At 44.6% G+C, this 23,376-nt stretch overlaps 1 protein-coding gene across 2 annotated transcripts; it reads left to right on the plus strand.

Annotated features, from left to right (window-relative positions):
- The first annotated feature begins 1,081 nt into the window (after window positions 1-1,081).
- LOC123448520 (probable helicase DDB_G0274399) lies at window positions 1,082-8,725 on the plus strand. 2 transcript variants are annotated; one of them, XM_045125435.1, is made up of 8 exons: window positions 1,082-1,354; window positions 2,692-3,704; window positions 4,401-4,589; window positions 4,689-4,784; window positions 4,894-5,062; window positions 5,758-5,881; window positions 5,971-7,746; window positions 7,855-8,725. In XM_045125435.1, the coding sequence occupies exons 2-8, from the start codon at window positions 2,954-2,956 to the stop codon at window positions 8,248-8,250; spliced, it is 3,501 nt and encodes a 1,166-aa protein (XP_044981370.1). In that variant the 5' UTR covers window positions 1,082-1,354; window positions 2,692-2,953; the 3' UTR covers window positions 8,251-8,725. The 2 variants fall into 2 exon arrangements, with proteins under 2 accessions (XP_044981370.1, XP_044981371.1); XM_045125436.1 differs by having other exon boundaries at window positions 1,082-1,311.
- Window positions 8,726-23,376: the final 14,651 nt, after the last annotated feature.

The raw sequence follows: 23,376 nt of genomic DNA on the forward strand, positions 1-23,376 counted from the left end.
GAGGAGAGAGGTGAGTATGACGACCCTAGAAAGAAACAATGCCAAACACGTGGACCTAGGCAAAACACTTAAATGGAAAAAAAATCCACTAATGCATATAGAACCGTAGTTACTCAATCATTTAATGAAGCATGCTTAGCTACAACAAGTTAAGCACCTATGTGTTGTGGGCTTTAATTACTAAACTCTTTAATATGTTTAGCACCTTAACTTAGTGCTGGTGCATTAAAAGTGACCATATGTTTATCCTAATGCGCTCTCTCTTTTTAATTGCTTTTCTACATATTTTTTATATACGCGGAGTAACGGAAGGGGCCTACACTCGGTAGGCTAAAAAATAAGTTGTAAGAGCAGTTCCAATGGGGCGACCCATTTCGTACGCCGCCGTCCGTTTGAATCCACGCGAACAAAAGTGATGGCCCAATGCGCGGACCCATTTTCAAAACGCGTTCGCTTTGCGTCCGAGCCGATTCATTTCTGGCTTAAATTTGAGACTGAAATGCGTCGGTGCAAACACAAAGCGGACGCACGCGTCCTCTCTGTGTCCGCATGTGGCCGGCGTGGCCGACTTGTCACACAACCATCCATCCACCTCTGCGTGCTTATTTAATTCGCTGACACATTTCACCCACGTTTTTTCCATTATTATATTGCCACAGTGCTGCTTCCCACTTACTTATCGTTGGATGCATGTGTTGACCATTTAAAAAAATGAACACGGACATATCGACGAACGACTCAAGCGGACGAAAAACGGAGAAAATCGTTGTCTGTTTAGCTCGACGTGTTGGAGTTGCCCTAAGAGCATGGTTAATAGTATAGCCAACTGCTGGCTATAAGCCATCTTATAGCCCACCTTATAGCTAGCTTATACAATAGTTAGCTAGAAAAGAGTACTACTTTTATCATATATGACCCACTTTTCATTCTCACAAAGCACCTAGGAGCACGTGCTAGAGTTGGCTCTTCAGGAAGAGCCCGCTTCCCTTCTCTCTTCTCTTCTCTCTCATCCAACTCAGTAAAAATATAGTATTGTAATCCTTACACCTTATCGTACTTGCTCTGAACGGGCTGGTTAGAGGACGGGTTCGATTCAGAAAAAATTGACACCAACCCACGCTGCTCCAGTCGAAATCCTCGTTGCCTCAAAAAAGAAAAAGTCGAAATCCTTGAGGCGGTCGTGGCGGCGCATCGGTGAGGGCTCGGATGGTAGCTCCGTAGCTGGAAGGTCGACGGCGGCGAGGGCCAAACGGAGGTGGAGAGGGGGACTGCAGGCGCGGACGTGAACTCATCGACGCTGCCGACGGCAAGGTCTACCCTTGCTCACCATACTCCGGCACCCCGCGTGGCATAGGTGACGCATACACCGGCCTCGCCTCCTCCTCCCCTCTCTTATTGCCTGTGACCACTCGGAACTCAGATCGGCTCCTCCGAAGGGTTACCTCTTAGTATTGCCGGATACATGCAAACGAATTTCTCGACGATGGCAGACGATACTTTCATTACAGTTAGTTACTGTATCCTGCCAACAATAGTACTATGTGGCACTGCAGAAATGGGAACACATCCTTCATTATGCTTCTTTGTTTTTCTTGCGGGTGACATGCTATGCCATGGATCGTGCTAGTTAACTTCATATTTCTCGCTACCAATAATTTGTTCTCTATGTTTTGCTTCGGCTAAATGTCCCAGATCCTGTTGGTTCTGCATGTGTCTTCTTTGTTTACTGAAACTAGCAGTAGCAACAGTGTTGTTTGAAAAATTTCAGTAGAAAAATGGTTCTGTTAAGAGTGTTGTCATGAAATAGTGCCCCAATTCATTTGAAAATTTACTGAAGTCCCTGGCTGTTCTTCGTATTTCGGTTCATCGAAGCAGAAAACCAGCTTAATAGATGCTCTCTTCTTTTTTCTCTTATTGTTACTATAGCTAACTATACTCTGAAAAGAATAATCTTGTTGTAGCTGATAGCTTTGCTACAACCAAGATAGCAAACTAATCGATCTCTTCCAGATACTTAAAAGCCCTTAGCACATGCCAGCTCTTTGCCCTATATTTTAAAGATTAAGAAAGCAGTACAAATAATATGTAGAATATCACAGGCTTTAGTTAGTACTACTATATTCTCTTAACCATCTGTTACACAACCTATCTTCCATATCCACTGCGCATCCTGCATGGGAAATTAAGAGTCAGCTATTGAGGAGCACATTCAGCTTCCTGCAATCAAAGCAGCTGATACCTTTGACCACTGTTGCCTTTTCACCAAATTATGAGGACCACATTCGGCTTCCTCCAATCGAAGCAGCTGATACCTGTGACTTTGTAGTAGGCTATATAAGGGAAAATTTGCGCAGCTTCTCAGTTATTGATATTTTTGATACACTAGCTAAACTCATCAGTTCATGTTCTTTCTTATATGTACATAATCTTGTGATGTGATCTTTAGTGACAATGGTCAAAACAGGTTTGATTATTTTATGATTGTTGTATGTAAGCAGTGGTGAGGAAAGAGGTGAACTGTTAGTGATGGTCAAGAACACTGATGCCGCGAAGATTTGTCTTTAGATGTCTCTTTATAGTTTAGTGAGCAGAGTAATAAAAATTTAGGGTTGGATTGGAACCATGAAGGTACTGCATACTGATTTATACGAAGATTACTCAACCTCTGTGTTTGCGTATCTTAAAATCCAGGACTCGGACTGTTAAGAACTCAGAGCATGCTGATCCATCCAATCAGGTTTCACAAGCACTTCAAAAGGTAGAGGGAGAGTGGTCTGAGTGTGCACGTGGTGCTTCTGACACTGCAGGAAGTAGTGATCCAGCAACAAAGCAAAGTCGGTTGGTACTGCAGCTACCCATGTGGAAATAGAATCACAAGAGAGTGATCCTGGTCCTTGTTAAATTTGGTGTTGTGGTTAAATACGGGATTGCTGCTGACCCTTGGGACACCGAAATGGCTGATGCGCCTAGAAATCCAGCGCTTCATGATCCCACAGAGTTAGAAAATCTGAAAACTTTTGAATGTGAAGGAAATCAATCTGAGGATGCTTTAGACCTGCAAAACAGGTCAAAGGGTATTAGAGGAGTAGAAGCCAATTATGCTTTGAAGCTTGCTAACAATCCTCCAAAGAAATCTAAATTGGATGAACACAAAGTAGCAATGCTTGGTAAAAAGCGAGCCAGACAAACTGTGATAATTAATGACGAGGATGCAAAGCAAGCTGGTATAATGACAATATCAACCCCCAGGAGACAATCTTGTGGGACTGGCGAAGTAGCTGCAGGAACACAGAACCAGCTGGCCATCAGGGACCAGAGGCAATCTGAAATGATGGGTTCAGAACGAAGTAATTCTGCCACCCCAAGTAATAGAAATGCAGATTGCAGTGTTGATGTTGAATTGACATCTCCGAACTGGTCAAAGAAATTGAATGCTGAAGTACCCCCTTCAGATGGGCACCAACAATCTGTACCAAGGCAGGCCACTTTGAGGCAAACCATGGATTCCAAACAGTTCAAGGGCCAACCAGTCTCTTCTCAGAGAGAAGATGTAACAGGGCAGAACACGGCAGATCAGAAACGAGCCAACAAGAGGTCTCTTGTTTCCAAGAAAGAAGCTTCAGTAAATAATACACAGTATCATGACACATCTGTTGAACGACTTCTACAAGAAGTGACAAGTGATAAATTCTGGCATAATCCAGGTTAGTTCTCCTACATTATCCATGTTTCTTTTGGATCTCTTTAGTTTAATTAACACGGTTGAATACAGTTGCTTAATCTGGAAAATTATATGCTGTGCGATGAGAATGAATTATGTTTGATGTGCTTGCTTAATCTGAACAATTATACAACTCACTGCTTTAGTCTGCTCAATTTTTTTTGTGTGTGTTCTCATGTTTGATACGCCTGCCAGTGGCGGTGCCAGAATAATAAACCTGTGATGTCAACTATAATTCGTCTCTAAATCTTGTAGTATTTCTGAATTTATGGATAAATTTTACTTGTATATTTAGAAGGTTTTGATCAAAAGCTGTGTAGTCAATTGACTACACAGCCATAGTGTGGCTTCGCTATTGACGCCGGCACTTTTTATTTTGCGTCTTTACTACTCCCTCCGTTTCAGTTTATAAGTCCGGCACGTGTATCTAGATCGTCAATTTGATCAATTTAATAAGAGGCATATATTACAAAAAATATATCATTAGAAACTTTAGATGTTCTATTTTTTAATGATATAATTTTTATGTTAAACAATATATTTTATATAAGTCAAATTGATGACCTAGATACACGTGTACGCCTTATAAACTGTGATGGAGGGAGTATTTCATCATTGATGAAAAGACTATTTTTGCGCGTGTGCCTGTAATTTAACAAAGCACATTTTATCTAAGCAGAGGAGTCGGAACTTCAATCTGTTCCTGGAAGCTTTGAATCTGCTGAGGAGTACATTAGAGTCTTTGAGCCTTTGCTTTTTGAGGAATGCAGAGCTCAGCTACACAGTTCTTATGAGGAATCTCTTGAGGTTGTATCAAGGGATGCACATGTAATGGTGCGCGTTAGAACCGTGGATAGGCGTGAAAGAGGTATATCTTCCACTTTTTTATTCATGGCATGTTCTGTAGTATGCACTCTCGTTTCTTGATGCAATCATCACCTGACTGAATCATGATTAATGTGTCCAGGGTGGTATGATGTTCTTGTTCTACCAGCACATGAATATAAATGGACTTTTAAAGAAGGAGAAGTTGCAGTTTTGTCATTCCCTCGGCCTGATTCAGGTGGCTCTACTTTACTCTTCTTTTAGTAGTTTATTAAGCGAGCAGATATTTTACTCTCGAGAAAGTGTTTTAACAACTCCGCTTATTTACCCATTTCATTGTTTTTTAGCTCCACAGTCAAGTAATTCTAATAGGAAGACTGCTGGTTCATATAAAGATGCCGAGTCAGAGTGTGGACGGCTTGTTGGTAGAGTCCGGCGCCATATGCCTACTGATACACGTGATCCCATTGGAGCAATTGTCCGCTTTTATGCTGGAAACCCGTCTGATTCTAGCTGGTAATCTGATGTTTCCGATATCACTGTTATTTGTTTCTTAGCTTGCTAACCACATATTGGATGCATTTGAACTAGTGCTTGTTGAACTTGGTTTTGTTGGAGCCTTGCTGAGTTCTTTGCAAATGTATTTATCATTGTGAATGCTCATTCTTTAACAATCTGCCACTCTGAAAGTTAATACTATCTCGGATGGTGTTTGCTCATTAAGACTTCACTCTGCTCTCATCATACATGCATATAGTATCCACAATAAATGAGATTTTCTGTAAGATAAATTTATTGTTTTAGGCATAGTTTTTTCTGTATCTACGTTTACTTGTCAACAATGCAGTTTTTTCTACTCACTGGTAAATTGAACTCTTGGACATGCATGCAACATCTGCTCTGCAACTCATTGTTGCTTCCTAGATCATACCTGATGCTTACAACCATAGCAGCATATTGCCCTATTGGATGGATTTAAGCTACACCGCAGCTAAACGTCACTCATCCGAACTTGCTCTGTCATAAGGTTCATCGGCATATTTATTTTTGGGTTTTAGCTGGTAGGTTGATAGGTTCAAGTCATATTCTTTGCTAACTTTGCTTGATGTTAGGAACATTATAACTTGACTGTTTATCTATTGTTTATACATTTGTTAACCGAATTCTGTATCAGTCGTCTTATTATTCTTTTTGTGTTGTATTTGCGACAGTGGGACTAATGTTCTAGGGAAACTTCAACCTCAAAGCACCTGGTATCTAACTGGTCTCGGTTCTCTTGCAACAACACAGAGGGAGTATATTGCGTTGCACGCATTCCGCTGTCTTAATGTGCAGGTGATATACAGTCTGTACTTAGTTAAATGCTATCTGGATTTCTTGGTTAATATTTTTTCAGTTGGTTTTGATCGAAATCTTTCCATTAGATGCAAAATGCAATTCTTCAGCCGAGTCCAGAACACTTCCCAAAGTACCAAGAGCAGCCACCTGCGATGCCTGATTGCTTCACTCCAAATTTTTCTTGTCATCTCCATCATACATTCAATGGGCCTCAGCTATCAGCAATTCATTGGGCTGCAATGCATACAGCTGCTGGCACAGGCAATGGAGTAGTGAAGAAACAAGAACCATGGCCTTTCACATTGGTACAAGGTCCTCCAGGGACAGGGAAAACTCATACTGTTTGGGGAATGTTAAATGTTATTCATCTTGTTCAGTATCAACATTACTATGCTGCTCTGCTAAAAAAGCTTGCTCCTGAAAGTTACGAGCAAGTTGCTGGTAGTGGTAGCAGCGCCTCAGAAGCTGTTGCCGCAGGCTCAATGGATGAAGTTTTGCAGAGCATGAATCAGAACCTGTTCCGCACTCTTCCCAAGCTTTGCCCCAAACCGCGGATGCTTGTTTGTGCCCCATCAAATGCTGCAACAGATGAGCTGCTTGCTCGTGTTCTAGATCGTGGTTTCATAGATGGTGAGATGAGGGTCTACCGCCCTGATGTTGCCCGTGTTGGAGTTGATTCACAGTCCCGTGCTGCACAAGCTGTTTCAGTTGAGCGACGGACGGACCAGCTTTTAATGAAGGGACGTGAGGAAGTAATTGGGTGGCTGCATCAACTAAAAGTCCGTGAACAACAGCTATCACAAGAGATAGCACTTCTGCAGAGGGAACTTAATATGGTTGCAGAGGCTGCTATATCTCAGGGTTCGTTTGGAGTAGATCCAGATATGCTTGCTCAAAGGGATCGTAACCGTGATATACTGCTTCAGAAACTTGCTGCTTCTGTGGAAAGCAGGGATAAAGTACTGGTTGAGATGTCACGCCTGTTGATATTAGAAAGCAGGTTCCGTATTGGCAGAAACTTCAATCTGGAAGATGCTAGAGCTAGTCTGGAAGCTAGTTTTGCCAGTGAAGCAGAAATTGTTTTTACTACAGTATCAAGCAGTGGTCGCAAGTTATTTTCTGCCCTTAGTCATGGCTTTGATATGGTTGTTATTGATGAGGCTGCTCAGGCCAGTGAAGTAGGAGTCCTCCCTCCACTTACACTTGGTGCAGCTAGATGTGTCTTGGTTGGTGATCCACAACAGCTCCCTGCCACTGTTATTAGCAAAGCTGCTGGAACTTTACTCTACAGCAGGAGCCTTTTCGAGAGGTTTCAGCAAGCTGGTTGCCCTACCATTTTGCTGTCAGTGCAATATCGGATGCATCCCCAGATCCGTGAATTTCCATCAAGATACTTCTACCAAGGCCACCTTACAGATAGTGAAAGTGTCGCCAACTTGCCCGATGAGGCATTCTATAGAGATGCATTAATGGCACCTTACATTTTCTATGACATCTCGCATGGACGTGAGTCCCATAGAGATGGGTCATCTTCATACCAGAATGTCCATGAAGCACAGTTTGCGTTGTGTTTGTATGAGCATCTTCAGAAGTTCCTGAGAGCTAATGGTGGCAAGAGAGCATGTGTTGGTATAATCACTCCTTATAAGTTGCAGTTGAAGTGTCTTCAGCGAGAATTTGCGGAAGTTATGAATACCGAGGAAGGGAAAGATATCTACATAAACACAGTTGATGCTTTTCAAGGCCAGGAGCGTGATGTGATTATTATGTCATGTGTCCGTGCCTCAAACCACGGTGTCGGTTTTGTTGCAGATATACGCCGTATGAATGTTGCTCTTACTCGAGCTAGGAGAGCTCTATGGGTATCCCCTCCGTCCTCCTAACTAAAATATGCATCAAGAGCAATGTACTAATGTTGTTTTGCTGCTAGTTTTGTGCCGGCGTACTAATATATCTGTTTTGTTTTCTAGGTTATTGGTAATGCCAATGCCCTCATGCAGTCAGAGGATTGGGCGGCACTGGTAGCAGATGCAAAGGCGAGGAAGTGTTTCATGGACTTGAGCAGCATCCCGAGTGACTTCCTAGCTATGAACAACTTTTCAAACGCCCGGGGCCTGAATTCTTCAAGCAACACAAGGTACATGAGGACTAGTGGACCGAGACCGAGGCATTTCGACATGCTTCCGGCACCCAGGATGGGCATGACAGCCGGTGAGGTTGGCCATCCCAACCCTGTTGCGAGAAATGGTAGTTACCGGAATCTGTCCAATGACGTGGGGCATCCTGGTGATAGATCTAGAGATAATTTGCAGTTTGGGAGGATCAGGGGTCCGAATCCGTCCAATGATCCGAGGAGACAAGCCTAAAGAGAACAAATTGATGTCTGCAGGTTTTTGCTTGTAGTGGTGCAGCATGGAAGAATGGTGATGAAGCAGGATGTTGCCTGTTGCTACTAATAGGATGCTGTCGTATTGGGACATGGGCTATGGCTCTTGATTTTGTCTGGCTGCTGAACAAATGGCTGCCTCAAGCCCTCGGCGTTGTGGAACCATGGAGGACCAAGTTATTTGAACAAGGCTGTCATCTGGACAGATGTTGCCTGGCATTGCTTTAGTCTACTTTCTATAGATTTGGGTATTGTACGCTAGCGGGCATTTTCATTTTGAAACCTGATCTATAGCAGGCAAATCTGGGCTAGGTCATTTCGAAACGGTCATATGGTGGGTTAGGGCTAAAGGTTTGCGACTAGATATGCCATATTGCCATGTATGACTGGTTTGCTGTTGTAGACCGCCTGCATAATTCCGTCTGTGTGTACAGAAAGAAATGCCTGCATAATTCCGTCTGTGTGTACAGAAAGAAATCCGCATCTAGAACAACCCCACCATCTGCTTCAGGTATTCTGTTTGGCATGGCTGAATCTTGGATACTGCGTCGGTCGATGCTTCTGTGATTGCATATTATGTACTCCCTCTGTAGTACTAATGTGTTTAACAGCTGGGATAATCACATGTGTACCTAGCCGCCGTCAGTTGGTTCGTCGGATCTACGCATGTGGATCGTGTAGCTTTAGGTTAGACCATAGTAGCTTAGGTGTTTCAGTTGTTCATTGTCTAGTGACGGTGATGGCGAAGCTGAATAAAGAACCTTTGATCCTTTTCTGACTTTGACGATGATGATGACGAAGTTGAATAAGTAACTTTTTTTTTGAAACTAGACAAAAGATTTGCCACTTTCATTGATTAAGAAGAAGAGAATTATTCGGTTAATTGATGGAAAACCGGGTTAAAACCGATATAATACACAACCCATATGACATGGGCATCATCGGTCAACATGGCCACTGACATGGGACCTGAAGCTATAAAGTAGAAAGACATCCGTCTCGGAGTCGCAAGCGTCATCGTCATCACCGGTTGCCTCGAACGAGTGACTCCGACTTCACCATCGAGCTCCAACATCAAAGCCATCTCGTAAACAGCTGAAAAGAAACCACGACAGCACATGCCACCGGATAACCACACGCGAGTAACCGACAACTCCGACCTTGACAAGTAGTATCACAAGGGAAATATGCGGGACTTACGCCGACCGTGTCCTTCACAAACGACCACCGAGCGCCCGTCATCGTCACCGCATGAACTTGCTCCACCGCAGCTCCGACTTCAAGCAACCAAGCAACCCACGGAAGACCACTTTGGATAAGTCGGAAACAACCGACTACCAAAGTCCATGTCGCGACCCGATCTCCTCGCAACGCCATCATCATTGCCAAACAGTAAGCAGCGCCCCACCTTAGCAAACCATGTGGCGAAGATGCTGCCAACCACGGTGAAGATGCCGCAATATGCTAGTCTCCCAGTCGTAGCCGGTTTCGAGGCGATGCCCCCAAGAAGGAAAAAGACGCAATGACATCTCCATCACCCGATCCACGAGATCTGAGGTTTCCTTCCGGAGCTCAGGCCATAGGGAGGAGCAACAAACCTCCACGACGACGCTTCCAAAAAAGATAACGACGTCCACGAGCGTCGCCGTCGCCGGCTCCAATGAAGACCGGAGCAAAGATTTCTCCTGGAGCTGCGCCGAACACCTGCCGCCACCGACCGCCGCCCACCAACCACCAGTTGCCGAGGCTTACCTCATTCTGACCACGGGATCCCACGATCCATCATGACCAGACTCGCGCCCCTTGGCCGAAGCCACCACCACCAAATCCGGGGCCGCCGCCCCGACAACACAAGACCTCCAAAGCATGGCCGACGCAAACCGCCACGACCCCCAGCCACGGCAGCCCCCCGATGGGGTCAGAACCGACCGGAGCCCCACCCAGCACCACGCTGGCCGGATCACACCACCAGACCTCGCCAGAAATCGGCCCGACCACCCAGCCGAGCAGCAGCTCCAGCCACACTCCGACGACCACAAACGACGTCCACCCCGCACGCGCATCTGCCATGCCACCCGCACAGCCTAGGACGGCCAGCACCACCGCATCACATCGGCAGCGCGCGTCAACCGGATCCGAGCGTGAAGCCCCATGTAACCGCTAAGATGCGGCCCTTTCCTTATTTGGGGGTGAAGCCTCAAAAGGGAAAAGAGGCGCATCTACGCGTTTCGCAAGCAAGATAATCATAGCAATATAAATAACAGAAAGAGTGACAAGTAGGGCATACACTTGCCATCTGATAAAGTACATAGTCGTACAGTCATACATTATTCAAAACATGGAAGGGTCCGTCCACGGACAAGATAAACGACAAAAGCTATGATACCCCGCATGCTAGGCCCACGATCACGACCACAACCTCTAGTCCTCGGGATAAGTCACATACAGCCTGCCGCTGTCCTCATCAAACTCCCACTTCAGCTGGCTGTCATTGGGAACTCCTGCATCTGGGGTACCTGTACCTGTGGGTGTTTGTAGTAAACTGTGAGCCACGAGGACTGAGCAATCTCATGACATTGGTATCGAGTCTAACTAAGTTAAATGGGTGAGGTAGGTTAAGTGTTTGAGTTTGCAGCATCCTAAACATATATGGTGGCTATCTTACAATGAACAAAATTAACATATGGTGGACTACGTAAGACGGTCGAAGACTAGGTTGATCACTAAGTGATTCTGAACACCTACTTACGTCATTCATAACCCCACCGTGTTCTCGATCAGAGAAGGAGCTCTGAAAGAAACAGTCACGGTTACGCACTCAGTTGGCAAGTTTTATTAGAATTACTTTAAGTTGTCTAGAACCGGATGTTAATAAAATATCCATGTTTGGCACATAACCGCGGGCACGACATTCCGAAATATTAAACCCTGCAGGGATGCTCCAACTAGTCCATCACAAATTACCACAGTTCGCAAAGTAATCCTCTACCACGAAACTCATGATCTCATCGGATTCCTTAGAGGAAAACCTCAACTCTGAGAAAACCCAAAGTCTCACCGGAATCCCAATGCGCAAGATATATCGCTAAGGTAAGACAAGTCCAACAAGACCGCCCGACTTGTCGACAAACCCGATATGAGCCGCTTATCTCGTTCTCAGGACACGACAGATGGAACTAGCTACGGGAACTAAACCTCGAGTTTCCTCGCGGTGGCCCCGTAGGCAGTACATTTTGGACCAACACTCATGAGGAGCACTGGACCGGGTTGTTGATTAAATCCTCGGGGTAGCTATTCCCTATGCTTTTTATTATTAAGTTATTAGCAAATTAACACCAAAGTTGGGTCCTGCCAGACAAGTCTTAACACTGAACGATTTATGAGGGGGTCCCCATAACAACCCCGAACGTGTTAGGATCGCTCAGTGTGGAATAAAACACCGGTAGCCGAAACTAAGGCGGCAACAACGGAACAAATCACCCGGCAAAAGGATATGCCTTTCGTTCTTTAACAATTATATAGGTGCATTAATTAAATAGCAATTATATAAGATGATATCAAATTGCCCATGTTTTCACATGGACCAGCTGGCACCTGCAACTAGCAACGCTAACAATTAGTGGTTGAGCAAGCCTAACTTAGCCAAACAATATTTTCTAGGAGGGGAGGTGTTTGAGGTTTCATGGGAATGTTTGATGGCCTATATATCATGTGGTAGGCAGCGGAGATGTAATGAAGGAAACATAACACTAAGCAAAACAAAGATAGAAACGGTGTCAAGGTCACGATCATCTTGCTTGTAGACTGGAACTGCTCTTGTTCTTCCTGCACGAACTCTCCAGACTCCTCGAACTCATTTTCGGCCCAGGTAACTACCCAAAAGAAACAAACATCTAATAAACACCAGCAACAAATGACGCAACAGACAATATGGTGCATGTATGCACTGCTCCAAACAAGCACATAAAATAACCCTACATCGATAAAACTATTGCCACCTCACCATAAGGGGACTTTCTACACGAATGCTCAAAATCATAAACCAACAACACCATTGGATTCCTTAGGTTCTTCTACCCCAAATCCATATATCATAGTGCCATCTTTGCATACAGAAAAACTCCAAAAACAGCAAAATAAAAATAGCACACGATCAAACTACAACATATAGTCAAGAACAAGAACTGTTCTTGAGCCAGCCCAAATTGGCAAGTCCATATCCGAACATTTCCAGAAATAGAAATATGCCCTATTTATCACAAGGAAATTCACAAACAAAAATAAAAATAATAGGAAGGTATTATGAGGAGGGGACCCACCTCACAGTGGCCCCTCACTGGATGACATGTGGGTCCAGAGGGCCCACTGTCATATCCACACACACACACACACGGCTACACCACAAACACAGCAGATCCACACATGCATACACAGATCCCAGATATGCACAACACCTAGAAAAAGAAAAGTAGGCAGATGGGTCGTGCCAGACAAGTCTTAACACTGAACGATTTATCGAGGGGGTCCCCATAACAACCCCGAACGTGTTAGGATCGCTCAGTATGGAATAAAACACCGGTAGCCGAAACTAAGGCGGCAACAACGGAACAAATCACCCGGCAAAAGGATAGGCCTTTCGTTATTTACCAAGTATATAGGTGCATTAATTAAATAACAATTATATAAGATGATATCAAATTGCCCATGTTTTCACATGGACCACCTGGCACCTGCAACTAGCAACGCTAACAATTAGTGGTTGAGCAAGCCTAACTTAGCCAAACAATATTTGCTAGGAGGGGAGGTGTTTGAGGTTTCATGGGAATGTTTGATGGCCTATATATCATGTGGTAGGCAGCGGAGATGTAATGAAGGAAACATAACACTAAGCAAAACAAAGGTAGAAACGGTGTCAAGGTCACGATCATCTTGCCTGTAGACTGGAACTGCTCTTGTTCTTCCTGCACGAACTCTCCAGACTCCTCGAACTCATTTTCGGCCCAGGTAACTACCCAAAAGAAACAAACATCTAATAAACACCAGCAACAAATGATGCAGACAATATGGTGCATGTATGCACTGCTCCAAACAAGCACATAAAATAACCCTACATCGATAAAACTATTGCCACCTCACCATAAGGGGACTTTCTACACGAATGCTCAAAATCATAAACCAACAACACCTTTGGATTCCTTAGGTTCTTCTACCCCAAATCCATATATTATAGTGCCATCTTTGCATACAGAAAAACTCCAAAAACAGCAAAATAAAAATAGCACACGATCAAACTACAACATATAGTCAAGAACAAGAACTGTTCTTGAGCCAGCCCAAATTGGCAAGTCCATATCCGGACATTTCCAGAAATGGAAATATGCCCTATTTATCACAAGGAAATTCACAAACAAAAATAAAAATAATAGGAAGATATTATGAGGAGGGGACCCACCTCAGAGTGGCCCCTCACTGGATGACATGTGGGTCCAGAGGGCCCACTGTCATATCCACACACACACGGCTACACCACAAACACAGTAGATCCACACATGCATACACAGATCCCAGATATGCACAACACCTAGAAAAAGAAAAGTAGGCAGATGGGTCGTGCCAGACAAGTCTTAACACTGAACGATTTATCGAGGGGGTCCCCATAACAACCCCGAACGTGTTAGGATCGCTCAGTATGGAATAAAACACCGGTAGCCGAAACTAAGGCGGCAACAACAGAACAAATCACCCGGCAAAAGGATAGGCCTTTCGTTATTTACCAAGTATATCTTCTTGAGTTTTTATACATGAGTGGGGAGCTTGGGATCCTCGAATCCCGAGGGTTGTTTGACATATACCAACTCATTTAAGGGACCATTAAGAAATGCACTCTTCACATCCATTTGTTGCATTTTGAAATAATTATGAGAAGCAAATGCAAGAATCATGCGAATAGATTCAAGACCAGCAACAGGGGCAAAGGTTTCACCATAGTCGATACCCTCGACTTGGGAGTAGCCTTGAGCCACCAGTCTTTCCTTCTTTCGAACAATAACACCATTTTAATCTTGCTTGTTCTTGAAGATCCATCTGGTTCCAATGACATTATGTTCCTCCGTTGGCCTTGCCACTAATTCCCAAACTTTATTGCGCTCGAAGTTGTTAAGTTCATCATGCATGGATTCAAGCCAATCCTCATCATCGAGCGCTTCATGGACCTTTTGGGGTTCAACACACGAAACAAACGCGTGATGCAAACAAAAGTTTGATAATTGTTGACGAGTAGTAACCCTGTTATTGAAGCTTCTAAGAACATTCTTGAAGATTTGTGTTGAACCCGGAGCTTGTGAGTTATCTTGGCGGCGTGACGCTCCAAGAGTTCCTTACTAGGTAATTGAGGAGCGTCTTCTTGATTATTTTGAGCACCGTATTGAGCTTGCGCAGTAGTTTGCCCTTGATCTTGTGGTTGCACTTGATCTTGAGAAAACTCGGAGTCTTGAGCATGATCTTGGACATCATTTGGTGCAACACCATCTTCATGAGGTTGATCTTGTCCTTGATCTTGTTCATCGGGTTGAGGGCCTTCACTTTGTTCTTCGGAAGCATGTGGGTATAGCGAGGGTGATGGATCCACTTGAGTAGAGCATTTTCCTTCTCCTTCGGCCACAAAGGGTTCCTCAATGGGGAGTATTTGACCAATCCCCGTTCTTCTTATGGCTTGAGGAGGAATTTCATCACATACATCACAAAGACCACTTTGCTCTAGTTGGGAGCCATTATTTTCATCAAACTCTATGTTACACGTCTCCTCAATGAGTCCGGTGGGCTTGTTGAGAACACGGTAAGCATGAGAGTTTGTAGCATAACCAACTAATATGCCCTCATGAGCCCTAGCTTCGAATTTAGGCAAACGAACACCTTTCTTGAGTGTGAAACACTTACAACCGGACACCCGGAAGTACTTCAGGTTGGACTTGTTCTCGGTAAGAATCTCATATGGAGTCTTGTTCAAGCCTTTGCGGAGGTAGATCCGATAGGATGCATGACATGCGATGTTAATGGCTTTGGCCCAAAATTGTATGGAGATTTGAATTCCACCATCATGGTTCTTGCCACGTCCATTAACGACCAGTTCTTCGTCTCAGCCACACCGTTTTTTTGATGGGTATAAGGTGAAGAATATTGATGCTTGATCCGCTCGTCACTAAGGAACTCATTCAAGGTGCAGTTCTTGAACTCGATGCTGTTGTCACTTCTAGTCATCAATATCTTTGTTTCATGTTGACGTTGAGCTTCATTTGCAATGTCAATGACGGTTTGTTGAGTCTCACTCTTCTTCTTGAATAAGTATACCCAAGTGTATCTCGAGTAGTCATCCACAATCACCAAGCAATACTTTCTTCCCCCAAGACTATCAAAAGATGGAGGACCAAAGAGATCCAAGTGAAGGAGCTCCAAAGGCCTTTTTGTGTAGATGATAGTTGTGGGACGGTGAGCTGTTTCATGAAGCTTTCCTTTAATACAAGCACTGGAAGCATGGTCTGTAGCAAAACTCACATTTGTTAGTCCACTAACATGGTCCCCTTCGAGGATACTTTGCAATGATCTCATATTGACATGAGCTAGCTGGCGATGCCAAAGCCAACCCACATGAACTTTAGCCATTAGACATGTCACGATCTTAGTAGGTCGCTCTGGAAATTCACCACATAGAGACCGTTCTCGACACGTCCAACAAAGGCTACTTTAAGAGTGTTGATCCACAAAAGGGCCACGGTATCAAGATAAAAGAATGTGGAAAAGCCCATAACTGCAAGCTGACAAACGGAAATCAAATTGTATGCAAGGGACTCAACAAGCATGACCTTCTCTATAGATAAATCTTGAGAGATGACCACCTTGCCAAATCCCATTACCTTAGATGTTGAGGCATCAGCAAATTGGACATGGGTGGGCGTAGATGGAATTGGATGCACATCCACCACCAGGTCCTGCTCCCGGTCATATGATTTGTGGCTCCACTCTCGAGTAACCATGGCACTCCATCGGAAGCAAACTCCTACAAGAGACCAATGCTTGGATTTAGGTACCCATTCTTGAGTGGGTCCTTTGGTGTTAGAAACAAGGGTCTTAGGAACCCAAATAGCCCATTCAATGTACTCACAATTAGAACCAAAAAAATTAGGATAAACTTGCCCATCACTAGCACGGCATAAAACATAAGAGGGTTTAAAGTCGCCGACTTTGTTGGTAGAGGTGGTTTTGACCTTTTTGGCATTATCACCCCCTTCCTTGTTCTTCATCTTCTTATGAGGACTCTCACCCTCTTTGACAAAAATGTCCTTGAGAGGGGAAGATAGCTTGGTCTTGTTCTTCTTTTTCTTCTTAGACTTGGGTGCAAACCCAAGTCCCTTCTTTCCTACAACTTCCTTTTGATTTCTCAAAGGTCATTTAGGTTCTTCTCGCCTTGGATGCATGACACAAGGCCCTTTTCGAGTTGTTCTTTCAACTTAACATTCTCCTCCACAAGATGCACATGCTAACAACAAGGGTTAGTAGCTCAAGCATTATAATTAGAACATAAGGAGGACAAGTAGAAATCTACTTGGTTAGGTTTACTTGGAGTTGATCATGAGACTCCTAAAGAGAGGAATGAACACCTTTCAAGACCTTGTGGGCTTCTCAATTGTGTCAAATTCTTCCTTGAGTCTATGATGTCCAATCCCAAGTGCAACTTTCTTGGATTTAAGCACATGGGTAAGAACAATAGCATGATCAAGATCCTTTTGCAATTTAGCATGATCAACGTGGTGTGACTCCTCAAGAGCCACAAGAAGATCACACTCTTCTTTTAGAGCAATGGATAGTTCCGCAATCTCATCGGCGTAATCATGACTATGTCCCACCAACTTGGAGGTAGTATCCTCATGACTCTCAATGAGATCATTGGCCTCACCAAGTTGTTCCAAAAGAGCAACAAAGTGCTTCTTAGTTTCACCTTCGATCTTACGCAGGAATTTGTCAAACTCATTCTCATCAAGCTCCACTACTTCACTATCATCAACACAGTCTAACAATGAAGGAGAGGTAGTCATAGTGGTCTTGATGTTGGGGGTTAACTTATTGATACCTTTGGCCATGAGGCACTTGGCAATGAGGTTCTCGTTGGTGGCACCGAAGAGAGACACCTTGGGGGAGGAAGTGGCAATGGCCACGGTAGCCATTGCCATGCCTTCACGGCCTGTATCATCTTCGTCATCATCGGAGGTGTACTCTTCATGGGCCACCAAACCCCTTGTAGGAGTCTTCTTGGTGAATATGTTCTTGCTTGGGAAAAACTTGGCTTTGTCTATGCGAATGAGCTTGCCCCTGTTGTCTTCCCTCTTCTCATAAGGACAATCTTCCACAAAGTGACTCGCATTGCTACAATTGTAGCATGTCCGTACTCGTTGCTTGTTCTTGGACCCGCTTGAGTTTTTCCTGTTGAAGTTGGGCCTTGAGTTTCTCTTGTTGCCCCAAAATTGCCTCGATGAAAGAGGCATGTGCTCGTGATAAGCACACTTTGTGTGTTCGGGGCAACCATCATCTTCCTCTTCTTATTCTTGAGAATTCTTCATCCTCTCAAGCAATTCTGTAAGCATGGACTTGACTTGGGTCGTCATGGACATATTGAGTGAGGCCATACCTCATTCAAGTCAGCCCTTATGACCGAACTCAACTCCACGCCCTCGGGCACTTTGTGCTCAACCCCACAGTCAGCAACCATACTCTTCGGGTGGTGAAACCCTTAATAAACAGACGTGGCTCTGATACCAATTGAAAGGATCTATATGGTTGACTAGAGGGAGGGGGTGGGTGAATAGGCAACTACCAATTTTTAGCTCTTCTTAACAAACTCGGGTTAGCAACAAAAGGTTCTCTAGATGAACAACTAGGTGAGCAACCTATATGATGCTAACAACAAAGACAACAAGTGCAAGCAAGGAATACACTACAACAATAATAAGTACAAAGTAGAGGTAAGAGATAACCGCAAGTGGAACCGGTGGAGACGAGGATGTGCTACCAAAGTTCCTTCCCTTTGACAGGAAGTTCGTCCCCGTTGGAGCGGTGTGGAGGCACAATTTTCCCCAAGAAACCAGTAGGGCCATCGTATTCTCCTCACACCCTCACACAATGTGAGATCCCGTGATTCCACTATTGGTTCCCTTGAAGGCGGCGACCGGATCTTTACAAACAAGGTTGGGGCTATCTCCACACAAAGCTTGAAGGCTCCTAACAAGACCATGAAGCTTCACCAGAATGGAATGTGGATCCGAGGTGACCTCAACCGGCTAGGGTGCTCAAACACCCAAGAGTAACAAGATCCGCAAGGGATTAGTGGGGGAATCAAATATCTCTTGGTGGAAGTGTAGATCAGGGCCTTCTCAACCAAACCCTAGGAGATCAACAAGTATTATTGGCTAGGGAGAGAGATCGAGGAGAAATGAGCTTTGGAGCAACAATGGAGATTGGGGAGGTAAGAGGTGAGCTTCCAGAGGAAGAAGACCCCTTTATATACTGGTGGAAAAAATCCAACCGTTACCCCCACTCACAACACGAGCAGAGCGGTACTACCGCAGCTAGGAGCGGTACTACTGCTGCTAGGAGCGGTACTACCACACAGTAGTTCACCAACCACTGTAGTAAAAAATTACTACCATGCTACCACTGCTGAGGCAAAAGGATGCGCAAAAAGTCCGATGGAGCGGTAGTAAAAAATTACTACCACCCAGAGAGCGTTACTACCACCCAGAGAGCGGTAGTAAAAAACTACTACCGCTCAGAGAGCGGTACTACCGCTATGAGTGGAGTACTACCGCTGGCACCAGCGGTACTACCGCTGGCCCTTTTGCACATACAACGAAAAAACATGTTGGATCTCCATTGAAGCAAGGGAAAGGTGGTGCAATAGAAATGTGTACATGATGATTCCACCCAAACCTTTCCGAAGAGGACCCCCTCTTAATAGTACGGCTTTCTTATGACTCAGATCCACCAAAGAGAAACGTAGAAAGCAACCGTCTTTGAAAGACTCCGAGGGGCACTGAATCATCTTGTGCCTAGTCATGAATTATTTGAAATGCTCAATGCACACGATTAGTCCGCACTGGCATTGTCATCAATCACCAAAACCACGTAGGGAGAAATATTTCCTAACAACTACATCACAAGGTGAAAAAAGCAAACACTGGACAGAGTTGTGCTACGCGTCCACAACAGTTGTGGACAGCACCATGGTTGTCGATGAGCAGAAAAATAAAAAACACATGAGTGCAATGCTTTCGACACCCGCGAGAACCTTCACAACCTATGTTAGCAAACTGCAAGCCGCCAGGGACGCACGTCTCTGGCTTTCGAGTCGCAAGACACGGTGATGCAGGTGGCGGATCTGGCTGCCGACGGCTGGATCCGACGTGAGACCCTATAGGACGGCCATGGCGGCACCTGCAACAAGGTAGAGATGAGAGGGTGAGGTGAGGACGAATAAGAAAGAAAGAAGAGAGAGGAGGGCGGCTCAACCGTGGTGATGTTGTGTCCGCTCGGCACAGCGGCACGGAAGATTGTCGTCCGGCATGCTCCGAGCCTTGCCTCCTTGGCATCCCCAGGCGCGACACAGGGAGACCTCCATACACAAGGTGTGGCACCGTCGGGGAGGTGCACCTGGGCACACGCACAACCACCGGCCCCTCCCAACGTTAGATCTAGACACACCCTCCCATCACGGAATCCGTCCTCCTCGGGAGAGGTAGCTGATGCGGTGGCGCCGGGAGGAGAAGGCTGGAGGGGGAGATGTTGACGGTGGGGTCCATCAGGGTGGCGTAGAAGAAGGATAGCGGGAATGTTGGCACATGTTGGGTGGGGTATGATAGCAGAAGGTGGGGAAGGAGGGGCGACGGCTGCCGGAGAGAGGCAGAGACGACCATGCAAGAGGTGGTTCCGGCCACAGGGCAGGTGGTTCTGGGGGAAGAAGTAGGTGGGGTGGGGATGGGGTGGCACGCCCTGCGCGAGAAGATGGTGGATCTGGAGGAGGGGAACGTGGCACAGGATGAGGGTGGTGGCCGGTGGTTTCAAGGGCACGGGGGAGGCGGCGGCTGTGCGGGGAAGGAGGTGGTGCGACGACGGTGTGGGGAGGGAGGCAGTCTCGCGGGCTGGAAGGGTGGTGGTCGTGGGAGAGAGAGGAGTGGGGTGGGGTGGCAGGGATAATGTAGCATATTTGTTTGGGTGGGTTCGATGGGTTCAGGTCGTGCAGTTTACTTGTGTTAGCAGAATAAGAATTTGTGTTAGCAGAATAAGCTCCTAAGGGTGTTAGATGAATAGACCCACCATATATATATATATATATATAGTCAATGAAGACCGCATGTTAGAAAAAGTTTGAGGAATTTGAACTTTTTAGGAAGTTGAGAACTGGAGGAATTTGAAAAATTTGAAGAGTTTGCAAAAATCTTAATTTTGAAGAATCTCAACTTTGGTTGGTGGCGTGACCCAATGATGATTTATAAGAATCCCAACTTTGGTTTGCAAAAATTTATAAGAATGATGATTTCAGAGACCGCGTACAATTTTCGTACGGTTCTGATAATCAAATTCTTCATTAATTTCTTCACATTTAGAAGGTTAGTCTTCATTGATTGAACAAAAACATTACTTCATGTGTTGCACATCCAAGTCATCAATATTGAATAAGTATTAGGATGTGTGTCCTTTCATAGAACATTTGAAGATTCTAAGATATTTAGCTCACACCGCAATTTGCGAAATCTATTTTCATCCAAAGGCTTAGGGAAGATATTAGTCGGTTGTTCTTCAGTCTTCACGTGGTTGATGAAGATGTCGCCCTTGAGTGCATGATCATGAAGAAAATGATGACGAATCTGGATGTGCTTGGTCTTTGAGTGTTGAACCGGGTTGTGAGCAATCTCGATAGCACTCTCATTATTGCAGTAGAGTGGCAGATTCTTCACTTTGATGTCGTAGTCCTTTTGGGTTTGCTTCATCCACAACAGTTCAACAGAACACTAACCAACAAAAATATACTTAGCTTCAACAATGGAATATGACATGCAGTTCTGTTTCTTCGAGGACCAATAGACTATGGATCGTCCGAGGAAATGGCATGTGCGTGATGTTGACTTGCGGTCCAGGCGACCACCAGCATAGTCCGAGTGAGAATATCCAACAAGGTGAAGATTTGAGCCCTTGGGGTACAATAATCCAAGCGTTGGTGTGTGAGCTAGATATCGAAGATTAAGCTTCACATCCTTATGGTGTGATTCCTTCGGTGTGGCAGGCAGTGTTGATTGCCTCAGACCAGAACCGAGGAGGGGTGTGATATTCTTCAAGCATAGTGGGAGCCATCACAACAAGAGTCCTATTCTTGCGCTCCACGACGCTATTCTGCTGAGGAGTATATGGGCAGATAGCTCATGAGTAATACCTAGTTCATCAAGATAATCATGAAGACCAGTGTTTTTGAACTTAGTCCCATTACCACTCCTGATGTTCTTGATCTTGACACCAAAATTTGTCGATGCCCTTGAGGAAAATCATCTGAAGACTTCCCGCACTTCAGTTTTGTAAGAGACAATATGCACCCAAGTGTAACGTGAATAATCATCAACAATGACAAAGCCATATAGAGATGTGACATTGGCTACTGTGGCATAATGACAAGGGCTAAAGTGGTCCATGTGAAGCAATTCAAAGGGACGAGTGGTGGTCATGATAGTCTTCGAGAGATGCTTGGATTTGGTGATCTTTCTAGACTCGCAAGTCCTACACAAATGATCCTTGAGGAATTTGACGCCCTCGATGTTAATGACATGCTTCTTCTTCACAAGAGTGTGCAAGTTCCTCATGCCAGCAAGGCCAAGTCGTCGATGCCATAACCAACTCTCTAAGGCTTTTGAAAGTAGACACGTGGCTGGTTGTGGACCTGTACATAAATCAAATATATACATATCTCCTCTCCTAAAGCCTTCAAAGACTTTGGATTTGTCAGTCCATGATGACTATGCATCGATATTTGCCAAAGATGACAATCATATCAAGATCACAAAGCATTGGTACTGATATGAGGTTGAACCCAAGGGATTCGATAAGCATGACTTTGTCCTTGTGTTGGTCCTTCGAGATTGTAACCTTACCTAGACCCAATACCTTGCGTTTCCTTTGTTTGCGTAGGTGATATTCTTCACGTGCGATGGAGTTAATGGAATGTCCATCAATAGATTCTTGTCACCAGTCATGTGATTAGCACATCCACTTTCGAGAACCCACTCTGTGGCTTTAGGGGTATCATCCTGCAGATGAATTAGTGCAACTTACCATCTCATATGCTTCAGAGTGAAGAATATGATATCAAATTCACCAGACTTAAATATTATCAAACACTGTAGAGTTAAGATAACCGAAGGACGTGTGAAGGGATTATAATTTCATCATGATTAGCTTGCGTCCTTCCGAGCATTTCCTCAGGTCTCCAGCAAATTCATTGCATGTTAAGTTCATTTGGAGACCTGGCCTGCATAAATGGTTAGTTCAATTTCTTCACCACCCACATCTGAAGGGGTGGCAAAGATTTTATCATTCCGCGAGCACCATATGAAAATTTAGGCACTGAAACTAAAGCACTTCGTTTCACAGTAGGGGGTTAGTGTACTCTAATGCATATGCACATAAATTCTTCGAGGATTTATGAATATGATGATTTGAATAATAATGCACATAATCATGACCCTTGTAGTTTCCCTGCATAACAGAAGCACTAACACGAGTATGAGAAGAATTTAGACCATATGAGGAATTTGATCCTTGTGAAGACTTTGGTCCACTTGAGGAATTTGATCGGGGTTCTTGTTCTTCCTAGGCGGTGTCATGAGGACATTCACTTGAAGATTTTCTTCCTCAAGGGTGGTCTATTCTTGCAGTTAGTTCCAATGTATCTACCAAATACTTCACCATTCTGATTTTTGAACAATTTATAGTTGGAGCCATGTGACTCACTAGAGGAATATGAGGATTCACATGTAAAGCCAGATAATGTAGATGGATCTACAGGAGGTCCTTT

The sequence above is a fragment of the Hordeum vulgare genome, chromosome 4H (genome assembly GCF_904849725.1).
Source record: "Hordeum vulgare subsp. vulgare chromosome 4H, MorexV3_pseudomolecules_assembly, whole genome shotgun sequence".
Lineage (NCBI taxonomy): Eukaryota > Viridiplantae > Streptophyta > Magnoliopsida > Poales > Poaceae > Hordeum > Hordeum vulgare.

Excerpts from the sequence above, each read along its gene's own strand:
- LOC123448520 (XM_045125435.1), top strand. The coding sequence starts at position 2,954 with ATGGCTGATGCGCCTAGAAATCCAGCGCTTCATGATCCCACAGAGTTA. Across the intron at positions 5,063-5,757 it reads AACCCGTCTGATTCTAGCTG|TGGGACTAATGTTCTAGGGA; the intron begins GTAATCTGATGT and ends TATTTGCGACAG. Across the intron at positions 7,747-7,854 it reads GAGCTAGGAGAGCTCTATGG|GTTATTGGTAATGCCAATGC; the intron begins GTATCCCCTCCG and ends TTTGTTTTCTAG.